General features: G+C 35.6%; 1 protein-coding gene across 1 annotated transcript in view; it reads right to left on the bottom strand.

Moving 5' to 3' along the window:
• LOC306882667 (WD repeat-containing protein 11-like) overlaps positions 1 to 18,086 on the bottom strand; it is a 133,191-nt gene extending 115,105 nt beyond the window's left edge. The window contains exons 1-3 of the mRNA XM_079437474.1: positions 17,868 to 18,086; positions 10,082 to 10,193; positions 2,900 to 3,053 (exon numbers count right to left, since the gene is read on the bottom strand). Of these exons, the coding sequence (XP_079293600.1) occupies positions 2,900 to 3,053; positions 10,082 to 10,193; positions 17,868 to 17,965 (364 nt within the window). The 5' untranslated portion in view covers positions 17,966 to 18,086. The remainder of the gene's footprint in view (positions 1 to 2,899; positions 3,054 to 10,081; positions 10,194 to 17,867) is intronic.
• Between the last annotated feature and the right edge of the window lie 480 nt (positions 18,087 to 18,566).

Below are 18,566 nucleotides of genomic sequence, written 5' to 3'. Positions count from 1 at the left end.
GCCAAGTCAATTTCCCGATCTCAACCTGATTGAGCATGTATTTCACTTTCTGAAGACAAAACTAAAGGTAGAAAGACCCACAGACAAACAATTACATTTGAGCCCCTGAAAATGGGGGGACTGTGTATAAAAATGGTTGTAATTCCTAAGCTTTTTGTGTTATATTTTTGTGCAAATATATATGGACCTAACTGTAGCTGCTAGCAGCAATACGGGGCCAGGCCCCGAAGGTATAGCATTTTGAAGGAGGAGTAGCGAAAAAACTGAAAACTGTACTTTTAAAAAATGGCTACTACTGTAATGGGCAGAGTTTTAATGTAAGCTATAGAATGGAATCAGCATGAAGACAAAAATCAAATATGACCTACAAGTGTGCCAAATTTCATAATTTGCCTGTTCCCGTCATGCTGCCACTGACTCCAATTTGGAAATAATAATAATATAGTAAACTAAAGGCTTGGACCCATATGTTACTAAGGCAGTTTATGCTGCACTGCCTTTAACTAATTTCTAATTTCTATAAAAATGTATTTATAATTGCCTTACAGTATTTTTTGATGTAATGCAATAAATAATTACAGCATTACAGTAATGATTATTTAATGAAAATCACCATGAAAATGGAAATCATGGCTATTAAAAACAATAAAAAAGTGGTAATGGAAATTTGGGCTGAATGTGCTTAATTCTTAATTAAAATAAGGTCACAATGCAAAACATCTAAATGGATGGTAATGAGAATTTCAGTTGAAGATGTGCTTGATTAACAGTTAATCAAAATAACATCACAATGCAAAATATGTAAATGGTCCTATAGCAAGCTTTTCTTTATGCAAAAGACCATATCAAAGAGTGTGATATGCCTTTACATTAGTACGGCACTGATTTGGCCATAGGCAAGAGGACACAGGCCAAGTGCCACAGGCACTGTGCTGGCCCTACTAATACAGTTTTGCACAACTGAGAGAGCAATATATCAACTGAACAAATATCATATAATATAAAGTTATATAATTATATTTATAAAATAAAGAAAAACCAAAGAATGTCTCTCATGTGTGTAACCACTTTCTTCCGCAATAAATTCATAACTGCCATTGTTATTTAAACAGACACTTATATACTACAGAGCCCTCCAAAAGTATTGGAACAGTGAGGCCAATTCCTTTATTTTTGCTGTAGACTGAAAACATTTGGGTTTGGCATCAAAAGATGAATATGAGATGAGAGATTAACATTTCAGCTTTTATTTACAGGTATTTTCATCTGGATCTGAGACACAACTTAGAAGATGGCACCTTTTGTTTGAACCCACCCATTTTTCATGTTACCAAAAGTATTGGAACATGTGACTGACAGGTGTGTTTTGTTGCCCTGGTGTGCCCTATTGATTGATTATTCAAACAATAAATAGCACTGAATGTCTGCACTCAGTTTCAGATCCGTGCAGACTGCATTTATAGTTAGTTAGACGTGTACCCAACATGAAAACCAGAGAGGTGTCTATGAGTGAAAAACGAGCAATTGTGAAGCTGAGAGAAGATGAAAAATCAATCAAACCATTGCACAAACACTGGCAATAGCACGTACAACCATTTGGAATCTCCTGAGGAAGAAAGAAACCACTGGTGTACTAAGTAACACACCTCAAATGGGTAGATCAAGGAAAACATCTGCAGTTGATGACAGAAACATTGTGACAGCTGTAAAGAAAGACCCTAAATTAACTGTTAGTGACATCAGCAACAACCTCCTACTGTTCGCAGAAGACTTCATGAACAAACGTACAGAGGATACACCAGATGATGCAAACCACTCATTAGCTAGAAGAAAAAGAGACGAGCCTCAAAAATTCTGGGACAAGGTTTTATGGACCAAAGTGATGGAAATGCTTAAGTTTGGAGAAAAAAAGGATCTGCTCATGATCCCAAACATACAAGCTCATCTGAAATACAGTGTACACAGGTGTACATTATAGTACACATTACACAAGTAATGTAATGGCTTAGGCTTTCATCGCTTCTTCTGGGACAGGTTCATTAATCTTCATTAATGATGTAAGACATGATGGCAGCAGCAAAATTAACTCAGAAGTCTACAGAAATATTTTGTCTGACAATTTACAGAAAGATGCAACCAAACTGATTGAGAGATCCTTCATCATACAGCAAGATAATTACCCAAAGCATAGTGCCAAAACAACAAAGTTCATCAGGGGCAAGAAGTGGAAGGTTTTAGACTGGCCAAGTCAATCTCCATACTTAAACCCTGTAGAGTATGCATTTTACCTGCTAAAGAAGAGACTGAAGGGAGTAACCCCCCAAAACTGAAAGAGGCTGCGTTGAAAGCCTGGAAAAGCATCACAAAAGAAGAATGCAAAAGTTTGGTGATGTCAATGGGTCACAGGCTTGATGCAGTTATTGAAAGCAAAGGATTTGCAACTAAATATGAAGTCTTTTTCACTTTAATCTATGTTAATTCTATCTGTTCCAATACTTTTGGTAACATGAAAAATGGGTGGGTTCAAACAAAAGGTGCTATCTTCTAAGTTGTGTATGAGATCCAGATGAAAATAGCTGTAAATAAAAGCTGAAATGTTAATCTCTCATCTCATATTCATCTTTTGATGTCAAACCCAAATGTTTTCAGTCTACAGCAAAAATAAAGGAATTGGCCTCACTGTTCCAATACTTTTGGAGGACACTGTATATACTATTTGATATATAAATTGATGTAAAAAGTCCATACATGGACATAATTTATATCCGTCTATAGAAGTAATTTCTAAAGTTCATGATGAATACAATTCACTGACTTTGACTGGTGGTCTAAATAAAGGACTATTTTACTCAGAGCACAGAGTTTATTTTAACACAAACTTAGTAAATAGGGTTCTTACCCTGAATAGGTTTGGTGTGTTCCTGGATCTCACAGTGTGCCATACCACTCACCACATCCCACACAATAATCTTCCCTGCTGCATCTGCAGATGCCAGGCGAAGAGAGTAGGGTGAGCTGAGACTGTGGTGGTAGTTTTCTCTGGACCATTTTACCTAATGCAGTAAAAATAGGACACAACAACAAAAAAATATTTTTTTTCCCCATTTGTATATTCTGATGCAGTTACTTAAGTGTTCTGAGTGGTTGTGAGCGTGTTGCTAAGGAGTTGGACCAGTCAAACGAGCCCACACCTAAGACATCCTTCAGTTTGCATGGCCTCTTTTCAGTGAGAGTCTGGGGGATTTTTTTTAAGTAATCTTATTGGTGACTTTTCAATGATTGTTTAGAAAAACACTCACTCACCACTCCTTAAAAAGCCACATGATATGAGGTATAATACATATCAGACGCAAAAATGATACAGGACAGGTTATACTGTGATGTTTTAATACTCTGGGTTAGTGATGTGTAGGATATCAGAGACTGAATCAGACAATTTTAAGATGCATCAGAACACTGAAACCTGAGGAGCTGGAATGCAGAGAGGCCTTAAGGAACAGGACGTCATAAATCTAGTTTGGGGCAAGCAACTCCTAACTTAGCAAGCCTCTTTCACCAAACAACTTGCAACACTGAGGAAAAAGAAACACTTATTGATAATTCCAATTCAAGAAGGAGACTGTCAAATTTGTTGCAAGTAATCAAGACTGATGTTCACATGTAAACCTGTGATAGAAAATCATTAGCTACAGACTCTTTCGGGCGTGTCTCCACATAGAAGACAGTCCAACCAACATTCCTTTGTCAAGAACATGCCTTCGTTCTCCTTAGAACTATACAAAACTTTCTTTTTCATATGCACATAAAATCATCCTAAAAGGACATTTTTATGTTGTACCCCCATATCATGTTTTAATCAAATAATATGTCTTGCTTTTAATCATTATTGAATAGCTCGAGCCTTAAAGATAAATATTGCATATTTAGTATGTATGAGCTCGAAAATTCATGCTGTGAATGTTTCTTCCAATCAATTCTTTGTTAAATGCATCATACTCTTGTTATGAAATCATGTTCAAAAGGTATACTTTGCCAAAGCCTGTAACGTTCAGACCTCTGACTGAACAGATTTATTAGAGGGGTGGAGAAACAAAGCAATACCCCAAGCAAGGACAGTATCTAATTGGTCAAGACGTCCAGATGGGACGGTCCAGAAGCTGAGTTTAAAAACTCAGGACATCGTAAAATTCACTCTCTTACTTTTTACGCTCTCTCTGACTCTCGTACCCTTGTCCCTCTCACCGCGTGCGTGCTGCTCTTTGAGCATGCTCTGGCCTCCTGTGCCATAATGAGAAGGAAAACAACTTAGTCTCGTTACATCTTTTTTTTATTCTTTTACTTTAGTTTATTTTCTTTCCGTGGAGTTTCGTGTTCTAATGTAAGTTTGCTACAAAGTCCAGCTCCGACCCGCTTCAAACTTCAACCAGAAAGAACTCCGCATCCTCAGCCAACGCCCAAAAGACGTCACTTCAAAGACTACTGAACTTCCAGCCAATCAGACACTTCGGGGAACCCCCCCTGTCTGCAACGAGGACACAACCCCGTTACACAGGCAAAGCAAGCAACACACCTCCAGATTCTAACAGGTTCTAATTGGTGTATTTAATATAAATTTTAGCCTCATTGAGAAACTCAAAACGAGGGTTAAATAAGTGATTGATGGTTGTTCAGGTCTATGCAATAGCACATATTGCTGTGAACTTGGGATTTCACATTTCCATTCTCTTAAACTCATCCTTTCCTCACTCTCTCTCTTTCTGCAACGTGTGAATATGTGAATGCTTGTGTTCATGTGTTAGATTAGTTTATGTCTTAGGTTTATATAAATAAAATCTGATTTATATTTTAAAAGAGAAGTATCTTGTGTTTTCTGCTCACAAGTTAATGCCTTAATCTGTCGATTTCGTTACTGTGCTATTAAATAGTGTTTTCACTATATTTTGGATTTTAATATCCAGTGCAGAGCTGATGTTATATGGCTTGATCAATGAATCGCTGCCGCCTCAGTGATATATGTGACAACACTGAAGAAATTACACTTTGCTACAATGTAAAGTAGTTAGTGTACAGCTTGTATAATAGTGTAAATTTGCTGTCTCCTCAAAATAACTCAACACACAGCCATTAATGTCTAAACCACTGGCCACAAAAGTGAGTACACCCCTAAGTAAAAATGTCCAAATTGGGCCCAAAGTGTCAATATTTTGTGTGGCCACCATTATTTTCCAGCACTACCTTAAAGGATTAGTTCACTTTTAAAAAAACTTTTGTTGATAATTTACTCACCCCCATGTCATCCAAGATGTCCATGTCTTTCTTTCTTCAGTCGAAAAGAAATTAAGGTTTTTGATGAAAACATTTCATTGGGACCCAAACGGTTCAAGGTCCAAATGACAGTTTCAGTGCCGCTTCAAAGGGCTTTAAACGATACCAGACGATGAATAAGGGTCTTATCTAGCGAAACGATCAGTCATTTAAAAAATAAATAAAAAAGTTTAAGTTTTATAAGCACAAATGCTCGCCTTGCTCTGTTCTGTGATGCGCGTTCGTGACGTCACGTAATACGCAATGACGTTGAAAAGGTCACGGTTGACTTAGGTGGAAGTACCGAGTCAGTGTTTACAAATGTGCGGAAGGAGGACCATATACACATATTCAAATGTCTTTGTGTCAGTTTATCGTTTAAAATGCCCATTTCGTGTGCGTATTCTGGGTGTTTTAATATTAAAAAGCCTACTGACTCGGTACTTCCGCCTACCTCAACCGTGACCTTTTCCACGTAATTGCGTATTACGTGACGTCACGAACGCGCATCACAGAACAGAGCAAGGCGAGCATTTGTGCTTATAAAACGTATACTTTTTTATTTATTTTTGAAATGACCGATCGTTTCGCTAGATAAGACCCTTATTCATTGTCTGGTATCGTTTAAAGCCCTTTGAAGCTGCACTGAAACTGTCATTTGGACCTTGAACCGTTTGGGTCCCAATGAAGTCCATTTTATGGAGAAATGTTTTCATCAAAAACCTTAATTTCTTTTCGACTGAAGAAAGAAAGACATGGACATCTTGGATGACATGGGGGTGAGTAAATTATCAGCAAAAGTTTTTTTAAAAGTGAACTAATCCTTTAACCCTCTTGGGCATGGAGTTCACCAGAGCTTCACAGGTTGCCACTGGAGTCGTCTTCCACTCCTCCATGACGACATCACGGAGCTGGTGGATGTTAGAGACCTTGTGCTCCTCCACCTTCCTTTTGAGGATGCTCCACAGATGCTCAATAGGGTTTAGGTCTGGAGACATACTTGGCCAGTCCATCACCTTTACCCTCAGCTTCTTTAGCAAGGCAGTGGTCATCTTGAAGGTGTGTTTGGGGTCGTTATCATGTTGGAATACTGCCCTGCGGCCCAGTCTCTGCTTCAGTATGTCACAGTAAATGTTGGCATTCATGGTTCCCTCAATGAACTGTATCTCCCCAGTGCCGGCAGCACTCATGCAGCCCCAGACCATGACACTCCCACCACCATGCTTGATTGTAGGCAAGACACACTTGTCTTTGTACTCCTCCCCTGGTTGCCGCCACACACGCTGAACGAAGGTCTTACGGGTTTGGAACGACATGAGGGTGAGTAATTAATGACAGAATTTTCATTTTGGGGTGAACTAACCCTTTAAGTTTTGAGCCATATATTATTACTATGAATTAGGCTACTACAACTACTACTGAACTATCTTGTACCTTTTATGAGATGAAGGGGGGAAAGAAATCGGCCAAACATATTGGCAAAAAAAACGCAATCATATATTGGCCATCAGCTGCTCTGATTTCTAAATATCGGCATCGGCCAGAGGAAAAACCCCTATCGGTAAACCTCTACCCGTAAGTAGCACTTTCCAGGGATGAGAATCCATGAAAAGCATTATTACACCATTTCTCTAAGGCTGCACAAAATATTAAAACCATTTCACAAAATATACTATAGCATAGTGCTATTATGAATTCACAAAGGCTGCGATCCAAATAAATAAATATATGCACTGCAGGTTTAATATGCACTTTATTTATAGGTTATGGTCATCTCCGTTCACAGCAAATGCTGTTCCACACAAACAGTTATCATTTACATGTGCAGACTGTCTCAAACTCCATCTTTGCATATACTGTGAGTCTGAGTTGCCTATAATGTTCAGCTGGGAAAAATGTGCACCATTCTATCTGATTTATAAAGTAAATCATTTATAAACCTACACCAACACAGGAGAATACATCATTATCTTACTAAATACAATGACTGTTCATCATGACAGAATAAAAGTATAAACCCTCGCTCTTAGTTTGCATGTTTTGATGGCCACATGTTCTTGTTCGAAACATTACAGTGGCTGTAGTAGCATTTCTATCATCTGTTTTAGCTGATCGTCAGGCCATTTGCACCCTCTCCAGGTATAATACATGATATAATACATAACGTACATAAGTTATGATTGTTGCATTGCATTATGTATTTTAACTGTTTTCTTCAATAAAACCATATGATTACTTTTGATATTTTATTTGAAGCAATTATTGCCTCTTTGCTATTATTTATGTATTTTAAGTCATTTTAAAGTCTATTGTTCGCTTGTTAATTGTTTGCTTATTTTTATTACCAAAAACAATCCAATTACATTTACATTTAGTCATTTAGCAGACGCTTTTATCCAAAGTGACTTACAAATGAGGACAATGGAAGCAATCAAAACCAACAAGAGCAACAACATGCAAGCGTTATGACAAGGCTCGGTTACTACGCAGTACACGTAGAAAGTTTTTTTTTTTTTTTTTTTTTTTTTTAAAGAAAACAATTAGATTGAATATAGAAAAAAGAAACTTAGTGTTTTTTTTTTTTTTAAAGAAACAAATAGATAGAATAGAAAAAAGAAAGCTAGTGTTAGTTTTTCAAGAAAAGCTAGCAGCTAGAAAATAAATATGCAATTGATAGAGGGTCAAGTGTGTGTGTGTTTTTTTATAAATAAAAAGATGACAGATAGATCAAATAGAATTAGAATAGCAAGACAATAAATTTATTAATCATAACTTTAACAATAACTTTATTAATCATCAGAATAATCGACCGATTACTTGATGAACAAAATAATTGTTAGGTGACATCACTAAAACCAACTTGATGACACTTGCAATGCTTTATGGCAGTGGTTCTGAATCTGGGGTACACGTATACCTGGGGGTAGTAGGGAAGGGGATACATGAACAAAATACTGAAATGTCCTGATAATTTAATTATATCGCACTCTTAAATATAATTCAATAGAGCATGTGTTTCTTACAGGCAAAATATATAAGTGCGTGCCCCTTCTAGTGCACAAAAAAAATGGTAGTGCCATATTTTGCAGTCAAAATATGCACCTCTGTTTGCTCACGTGCGTCAACCGGTGTGTAAACAGTGAGAGATGTTGTGGCAGGCATGACGCTTAGGTGCGATGGGAGGTACGATCTGTTACGGATTAAAAGAGAGGAATAAAATATAAGGTAATGTGGCAAATAGGTAAATAAATGTACAAGTGCACTGTTTGCTCACGTGCATCAATCGAAGTGAAGTGAGAGATGTTAAGGCATGCATGACACATAGGATGGATTAGGATGCGCACTCCATTATGGAATAAAAGAGAGGAAAAAAATATTTAAAGTGCCCCTATTATGGATTTTTGAAGATTACCTTTCATGCAGTGTGTAACACAGCTCTAGGTGAATGAAAGCATCCTGCAAAGTTTTAAATCTGAAAGTGCACCGTGTATAAAATTATTGTCTCTCAAAAGAATCTAAGAAGAGTCGACTCTGAATCATTGAAACGAGTCGTTTTAAAAACGAATCCCAAGCCGTTTCAAGTTGACATCAACACGAAACATTAGCATATTGCCTGCCCTCTTGTGGGTCCTTTTGCAAAATGCAAATTCATTCTTTGCCACTAGGTGCCGCTTTTGGAGCAGTAGAATAGTGGTTTCCCCGGTAACACTGTACTGTGCTCATAAATGCTGCTTTATCAGGCATTACAGGCATGATGAAATGAAAATGAGACCAATCGGACCAACCACCGCAGATTAGCGTCACGCAAAGGAGGGGATTGGAAAAATTAATCGTTGAGCGAATCGTTTGGGAGTCGTTGAGCAAATAAGGTAAAAAAATAAATGCATATAAGACATTGAAAGTGTTTTTTGTCCTTGCATGCATGTCATCCTGTTGTTGGGGACTCCCAAAACCAAAATATGAAACTTTCATTACCCATAATTATGGGTAATGAACACTTTAAGGTAAGGTGGCAAATAGGTAAGCTTAAAAGTGTAGAAGGAGAGGAGGGCTGCCTTGTCAATTTTAACATGTATGAAGGACGTTAAATGCCTGGAGGGGTACGCGACTGTAAAAAGTTTAAGAACCAATGCTTTATGGGAATAGCCCTGTTTGCCATGATATTTGTTACTGTAACAGGAACTTCTCTAAGGTGGTCGAGAAGTGCATAACAAATCACAATTCTGAAAACAAAATAACAAATTACAAATGCAAATGCAAATCTAAAAAACAAAAATAACAATTCAGAAAAGACAACAACAATTCCGAAAACATTATAACAAGTCAGAAAACACGACAAATCCAAAAACAAAATAAACTGTGTTACTTTAAGACCATCTCCGAACTGTTCTTCCTGTATACCTTGATTGACAGATGTCTCGTCCAGTCAGCGATGAGTAATCTATTCTCACAGCAATGGCGCTGTCTCAAACTATACCTACCTCTTCCGGTTTGTCTGATTTGTCATTGTGTTTTCTGACTTGTTACTTTGTTTTCAGATTTGTCGTTGTGTTTTCTGATTTATTTTGTTTTTTTAGATTTGCATTTATTTGTAATTTGTTATTTTGTTTTCAGAATTGTGATTTGCACTTCTTGGCCACCGTACTTCTCTGATGGCAAATTTTCCTTTGGTATTATAGCAAATTAACCAAGGAAAGCATAAGTCTACTATTCAACTTTGTTTTGGTCAAATGAACAATGCTGTGACACAGTGTGTGAACAAACATTTAAAACCCACCTTGACCACACTGGCTTTGTGTCTCTCTAGGACCTGAATGGTCTGAGCCGTTTTTGGATCAATGATGAGGATACTAGAGTGACAGCCTTGAGCGATCAGTCCCTGCCATCCCCTAAACAGAAAGAAAGGAAACCGATTCGGAAAAGGAAAACAGTATCAGAGAGAACCTAACAAGTTTAGAAATCACAATGTATAAACACATTACTTTCTCTCTCTCTCTCTCTCTCTCTCTCTCTCTCTCCACATTACAGTTATGAACGAGTTACAAATGCTTAAAAACCACAATACAAATAACTTAAAGGTAGGCCTGGGAAAAGCAAGGAGTAAATTTTACTTGACAAATTTCACCTGAGATTCAGAGACAAATTACAGGGGGTAAAAATGACTTCAGAAAGTTGGCAGTATCATAATGTCATTTTCTCTCAGATATTTGTAAGTTGTATTTTCACACATAGATTGGTAAATTTATTAAAATCTGTTGAATTATTTATCTTTGTTGTATTATATGCCAATGGTGACTGTTGGAATTGAAAATTTTATAATTTTTTTTCTTTCCAATGTTTGCATGTCTGTAACTCAAGAAGTTTTAAAGATATCTCAATGCCCTTTTACATTTAGGACATTTCAACGTTTCTTTTGATCTCTTCATTTTTAAGGCTCTATATGGTTAATTTCTAGATAAAAAAGGGCTCTCAACATGGCTCCAGGAGTAAATTTTTAAATTGTACACAAATTGGACATTGAGTTGCGTTGGGCTCCCCATATCTCTGGAACTGAAACAAATGGGACCTTAAACATTAAAATGACAAAAGAAAAGTTTATTAACTAATTTTTTCACTGTTATACACTTGGCACTATTATGCACCTCCTGATCCAGAATCCAGAATCTCCCAATCAAAAACACAGACTATGCGAGAAAGACGCAGAAATGAGTAATCTCATATGTAAGCAGATGCATATGAAAAATAATGCAATTATCAACAATAAACAGCATATAAATAAAAACTGCCTAATGTTACCTAGTCAAATGTCAATCTAGTGAGTGGTAAAGGATTGTGCAAGCTTTGGGGGTTCTGATGGAAGCGATCTACTGCATATTTGCTTTGATCATCTTAATGAATGTGATCCATATGTAAAATTTTATACAAATACAATTTTCTCAACTTTTTGCTCAAAATGTTGTTTTTATGATACTCACCTACGTTAAAGTGTTGATAAAAAAATGCTTGTAGCTAGAATACATTTTTAAGTAGAGGTTGTGTTCTTTATTTTGTTGCGCTGCATGTTCAGATATTCATACAACAAAATATTCTGTGGGCAATTCAATTTTAGAAAAAAAAACAATCAAAAATGCTGGCAACTTTTTTCAAAAACGCTGGCGGGGAAAGAGTTAAGTATCAGAATTTTAAATGATATTGACATCTTTAATATTTCTTGAGTTACAGACACACAAACTTTGGAAAAAGAATATTTATGGAACACAGACAGATCTGTTCTATGCAGTTGTTTTGATACAGGGAAACCAGATACATTTCTAGTTTCAACATTATTTGTTCTTCAAACATTATCTTTATAGGAAAAAAAAACTATCAGCTAATTGCAAAGTGACCCACATTTGGTTTGTGAATACTGAAAATGTGTACAATTTAACTGTTTACTCCTGGAGCAATATTGAGATTGCAAAAGATTGTAATCACTGGAATGTGACCAAATAGAGCCTTCCAAATGAACATACCAAAAGAATAGTTTGGTCACAATCGTCACTCCTGCCAAACAGCCGTTTCTGCTACACAGTTTTATTTTTAAATAAAAGATTTGATTATGCATATTATATACCAGCAAGCAGATGCGACCAGAATATGAACCCAATAAGCTAAATTGCATAAACATTTCCCCTTAAAGAACATACACATAGAGTGCATAGCTGTATGTGTGTATATATATATAGAGGGGGGGTGCTTTTGAAAACTTTTTATAGGCGCATAAAACTTTATAGGCGGTGGTTGACCCAACTACCCGTCTTTTTTGGGTCATAATGTTTTTAATATGACAGAAACTGTATTTAACATGATCATAGTTAAAAACAACAACATTGTACGCTATTAATTGTAATGATTTAATTTCCATGGTTATTCAAACAACGAATAAATTATATAATGTCAAGCCCTGTATATATATATATATATATATATATATATATATATATATATATATATATATATATATATATATATATATATAGTATATGTGAGAGAATCTCGCGGAAAAATCAACACAAATGAACGCAACTGCACACAGAAGAAACATAAAAATGTAACTTTGTTTTTATATTTATAACATAGAGCCTAGTTAAGCAACATGACACGACCAAGAGAGGGAAGTTCCCTGAAAACCATGATTGCAAATTTGAAATTTTATACAAGAGTTAAAACGAGTAGTTAATATACATTTTAGTTCAATATTTGAATTTCAATTTATAAAAAGGATATATTGTCAACGTTGACTGTTTTTGCTCCATTTGGTTAATTAAAATAGTTCCAAACAAAGATCACAGCAGTCACGCATGATGATTTGCGTTTTTGAATTTTGAGTCAATGATTCAGTGGTCCATTCATAAAGACAGGCCCTGCGTACTAATGTTCATACTATCCATCCTAAATAGTATGTGAGATAACAATAAGTGTGTCCCAAAGCATAGTATGTTGAAAAGAGTATGCCAAAAGTCCCCGTATGGTCTACTATTTCAGGTCGAAGTGTGGATCCGTGCACACTCTACTGGCTAAAATTGCCCACAATCCATTGCGCATTGGCAAAGGATTTGGTCCAGAACTACAAACACGAATAAAACGCGTTAGAAAAAACTACAAACTTGGCGGATGCGCACGATAAACGGTTAGGTAGAGAGGTTTGCAAAAAGGGGTTTGAGTTAGTAATAATCAACATTTAACCTGGTAAAAAATATTTATTTATTGTTATCCATGTTATATTTCATCTGCAACAGCAATGTGAACTTTTATAAACATCCATTTGGTCTTTAACTTTTAAATGCATCATTATGCAGAAAATATGAGCAGAGTTCTCTGCATGAAAGACCTGCGACGGGCAGATCAACGAGCTATTATTTTCTCTCCAATACGGTAGTAAGTTAAATGATATGAAATGTGGAGGATGGTAACTGTGATAAGATGATTGACAGGCCAGTTTACAGTGGCAAGGGTGCGTGTAACAGATGCGACAGAGCGGTCCTTTAAAGACGCAGTTGTGTGACGTGATAGTATGTCCCAAAGCTTGCCTACTCTTCTACTACACACTCAAAAGTGTGTACTTTTTCTTCACCAAAAGAGTACATACTTTTGAACAAATCGTTTGAAGGCATGCTTCAATGACTCATTAAGATCACTTGCTGCCACCTACTGGCGGTTTACTTTCATAGTAGCCTATCTTTGTATTTTTTCCAACATTTCATATTTGTATATTAAAAAACATATTTTAAAACACAGAGCTCACAACATTATTTATGCTGTTATAATTTTGCATGCAGTGTAAATGCATTCGTGCTATATTTCAGCTACATTGAACTGTCTGTGTAAATGCATCTGAATGCCGCTCCAGACACTTCTGTTTCTTCTGCCGTGGAAAGATCGATTTTTTAGATACTGATGATTGGTAACAGCCCTATCATCTTATTATATTAAGTGAAATTATTAATAAAATGTAAGAATTTGATATGAAAGATGATGCAAGCATTTAATACGGTTAGGGAAATTTGCCCTTTAAATAGGTCAAAAACGACCTGGAAATCAATTGAAATAAATTTTTGTATGCAGTATTAAGTCATATAAAACAATTTCCCATCAACAAAATTGTGGCCAGTGAAAATGCTGGGTGGCTAGTAAATTTTGAAAACCACTAGCTAAAGTGGCCGGTGAGAAAAAACGTTAATGTCAAGCCCTGTATATATTTTATATACATACTGTATTACAAGAATATAGGAAACTTAATTTTTTTCTCTTATTTCTCTCTTTTAATTGGCTTAGAAATCAGATACACAGTTGAAAATAACTAGGGATACACAATATTATCGGACTGATATTGGAATCGGCCGATAATGGCTTTAAATGTAAATAACGGCATGGGCCTAATATGAAACATTATGCCGATATGTCTTGCCAATAAGAGGAATACATTAACTCACATGTGCTCAGGGAGTGCTAGTGATTAGATTCACAGTTTTGGATTGCTGAATTTTAAACTGGGAATGACACATTCGGTGTGTGATAGAGTAAACAGTGATCACGTGCAGCTGCAGCCTCCCCGAGGTCCTAATGCCCGTTCAGTAAGGATATTTAATCTGTAGGGGGCGCTGTTGGCCTACTTCTAATTAAATTAAAAATAAAATTGCCTACACAAATAACATTTAGACTGTGTTTCTGATTAAATAAAGCAGAAATTGATGTCATAAAATAATGAGTATATTTTGATTTAAAGGTCAGAAGCTATAGCTTACATGGAAAAAAATCACAAACATGATGTAAATTAAATAATTTTAAATATACTGATTTATTCATTAATGTGTAATATGTTTTAATTTTTAAACAAATCATAAGCTATAAAAGGTTTTCAGAATTTGTACAACTCTTTAGAGTTTAGACCATCTACAAATGTTAAATCTTAAAACAAAATGTTAGGGTTAACACTTTCTGGGGAAAAAATGCAGCGATTGATATATAGTTTATTTATATTTATTTTCAAAGCTTCAATGTACTTTCAAAAAAACATTCATTATGCAAAATAGGACAATATGCAAAATAGCACAAACACAATATACTAAATAGACAATTCAGTTTAACATTAAATACATAAAAAACTAAATGTTTTTGTGTGCGTGCATGTGTGCGTTTATAGACTACAATATTGGCTAGCGGCAGCTGGGCACTCCTTATTTGTGTGAATGCTCTTTATGGGAAAATACTTATGCAATTTAGCTTATCGGGTTCATATTCTGATCGCATCTGCTTGCTGGTATATAATGTCTTATATTTAAAAATAAAACTGTAGTTTACAGCAGAAACGGCGACAAACGATCGTGACACCTGGCACGAACTCTGACAGCTGATACATAAAAATGTATAATAATAGTAATAAAATTGTGGAAACTTTGCATCATCATTTAAAAAAAAAAAACACCACCGCACGCCACTGAGAACAGTGTAGTTTTTACCGAGCAAACAGTAAAAACAGCGAGAAAAACCGTGGCAGCTGCCACGAGAAACCTGGTATGTCACCGGAAGTGGCGCTGCGACCTGCCACTGCCAAGATTTCCACCTGCCCTCTCTCCACCATTGGCATATAAAGCAACAAAAAACTAAAGTCAACAGATTTTACTAACAGACCTACCGATTTCTTTTCATTTTCCAAGTAATTTTTCCCCCCTTTAATCTGGCTTTACAAAATGCATACGATACATAACACACACACACACACACATACATACATACATACATACAGGGGCGTAGATTACGCGGGGCGTAGATTACCCCCACTTTTTATAAAAAGTAAATTCGTCCCCCGCACTTTTTCATCGGACAGTTGTGTTCTCGACATGTTGAGGTTTTAATGGAGCAATGTATATAAATGCAGAATGATTTAAAATTCAAAGAGACAAGATATACATGACGTTTACGTTTCCATGGCAATCAGTCACTCAGTTTGTGACGTCACTACATGCCCAGGCTTGCACCCGCGGTCCCGCGCTGTATCCATCATTCATTACAGGTCGAGATGAGTTCAAAGCGGCAAGAAACTCTTCACTCCTTTTTTACGAAGAAGTCAAGCAGCGTAAGTTGGCATGTGGGATCCGAATAGTGTTGCACAATGTTGAGTGACTCTGCCTATTGCTCTTGTTGAATAATTAGCAAGTTTTGATGTTCATTATATGGAGAAATAAAAAGCTGCCTGGACAAACATGCACTTATTTATTTTCAGTGTATTTTTCCGTAACTCTTTTGTAATGTCTTTTATTTTAACACGTATATATGTTATCAGAACCCTTCAAATAAGAATAAAGATAATGTTGAACTGAGTTTTTACAGCGTTTGCAGCATTGTGACATGTTTAACTCTAATGTTCAATTCTACATTATGTATTTCAGTCAAGCACTGACGATCGTAATTTAGGGGTGCTCTGTCATTATTGCACTAATTTTAAGTTTTTATGTGTTGTCAAGAATGAACAAGAAACAGTTAGCCTAGGTTTGTCAAACTTCACAGGTGAGAACAACTGATAGAGTGGCTTTTAACACCTGGCTGTTTTTACATTGTATAAAATCTATTAATAAACAATCGTTTGTAGGATTATATATGGACCAATCATAAGAAACACATAATTAGTAAAATATAGAAAAATAAAAAATAACATTAGTATGATGAACAACTTCTCAGCTATCATTTTTAACTACAATATGTAATTATTAGCTTGCATATTGGTTGTTTATTAATACTTAAGCACATATTAATTCTGTATTCTTCATGACCATATTCTGCATCCCATAATCCTAAACTTAACAACTACAACGACTACCTTACAAGCTATTAATAAGCAGTAAATGAAGAGTTTATTGAGGCAAAAGTCATAGTTAATAGTGAATGTGTTCCCCATTCTAACGTGTGTAAATAATAATTTAGGATACAAATGATTGGTTATTGTCCAGCAGTGTACTTAATGTGTTATTTTCTTCTGTATGTCACTATTCCCTGTATGTACATGTTTCAAACACTACTTTATTTGCTATAGACAGAGGCAGAAGTGAATACAGTTGAGAGTGAATGAAGCAGAGAGTTTCAGTGAGGCTTCAGAGGTAAAGATTATTTACAGCATTGTCTATGATAAGATATTTCTTTTAACATAGACTAATCAGACTAATGTATAATAGAACAGAACAGAATAAAGAAGTATGTGAATGTGCAAGTATCCATTAATGTGTGCCATGTACTCTATAACACACACAAAATACAATCTGAAATATGTAAACAATAGTACCCTTATAAGGACATCTTTGTAACTTATACTCAAAAAGGTGCACATATAGAGTACCAATATGTACCGTAATGTACAACTATGAAACTTTTTGGGGTAAATAAGGTACAAAGATGTCCTTTTAAGGGTACTGTCCCAGCGACAAGCTGTTGTATTTCATTCTTTCTTTTTCTTTTTTCTCTCTTTCTTTCCTTCTGTTTTATAATCATATATAATAATATAATAATAAAGCATATTAAGCAAAAAGGTATGATTAAAAATAAAACCTGTCAATTAGACAAGGGTTACCTGAAAAAAAACAGGTATAACACCAGACATTCCGTCCCCCCCACTTTTGAAATGATGGCTAGGCCCCTGCATACATATACACACACACACACACACACACACACACACACATAAACAAAATCAAATTTGAGATCTTTGGTTGTGTTGACACTATTTGTTAATCAAGAATGTACATACATTTTAATGTTAACGACACGTCATGTAGTGCGCGTAATCCTAATATTAACAATTTTTTATTATTGCCATTGATTTTATTATTGTCATTGTGATGAATGTGAATACTCAATAAATAATGCAACATCACGCAATCAAAAGAAGATTAACGTGACAGCTCGATTGTTCGACTTCTCGATTTAATAATGAAAATGTACCGCATGCCTACGCAAACAACGCGTTGTTGTAAACTGCAAACTCTGGGGTTTGTTGACAGTCAATATTGTCTGCAGAAGCTAAAGCTACTCACCAGTCTACTGCTGTCTTGTTCTGTAAATTAAGGGTTCCGGTCAATGTTCGTGCAGCCAGTTTAATATTGACCGTGTATGGAATCATGGTTGAAGCCATATGTCAAAACTACATGAAAAAGTGGAACGTTTTGGTTCGTTAAATGTAATGAATTGTCGAGCTGTGTTATTAGGAAGTGTTTGCGGTGCGTTTCATTACTGCTCCGTCCAGAAAATGTTCCGTCAAATCTATAGTACCCCCGGGTTACAATGCAGTGATTATCATGTACCCCGTCGTATATTTGTCTTAATATACTGAATACAAAAATAAACGCATTGTTTTAAAAAACGTTTATTTTTATTATTATCGCATATATTTTGTTATTATATATTATATATTTTATTATCGCACTTTCATATACTTTGCCATTTTGTGTAATATCACTTTAGTTAGCAAGTCGGTGCCTTATCCTATTAATGTAAAACTGTAAGATTGATATAGTTTATTTGCCATAACTTTCTTTAACTATTCACTTGTTATTGCCTTGTTTAGCCGCTGTGACTGATGTTATAGAAAATTACAGAAAAAAACAAAAAACGTGAGCAGCAGGCATCTTATGAATTCGGACATAGCTCTCTAAAAATATAAAAAAATCTGGACGATAATATGAAGATTTCAAAATATGACTAAAATCAAATAATGTAAGCAAACTCTCATTCTG

Source organism: Barbus barbus (genome assembly GCF_936440315.1).
Source record: "Barbus barbus genome assembly, chromosome: 16".
In the NCBI taxonomy this organism is placed as follows: domain Eukaryota; kingdom Metazoa; phylum Chordata; class Actinopteri; order Cypriniformes; family Cyprinidae; genus Barbus; species Barbus barbus.
Note: the sequence above shows the minus strand (reverse complement) of the source record. Positions and strands in the feature narration are given on the sequence as shown.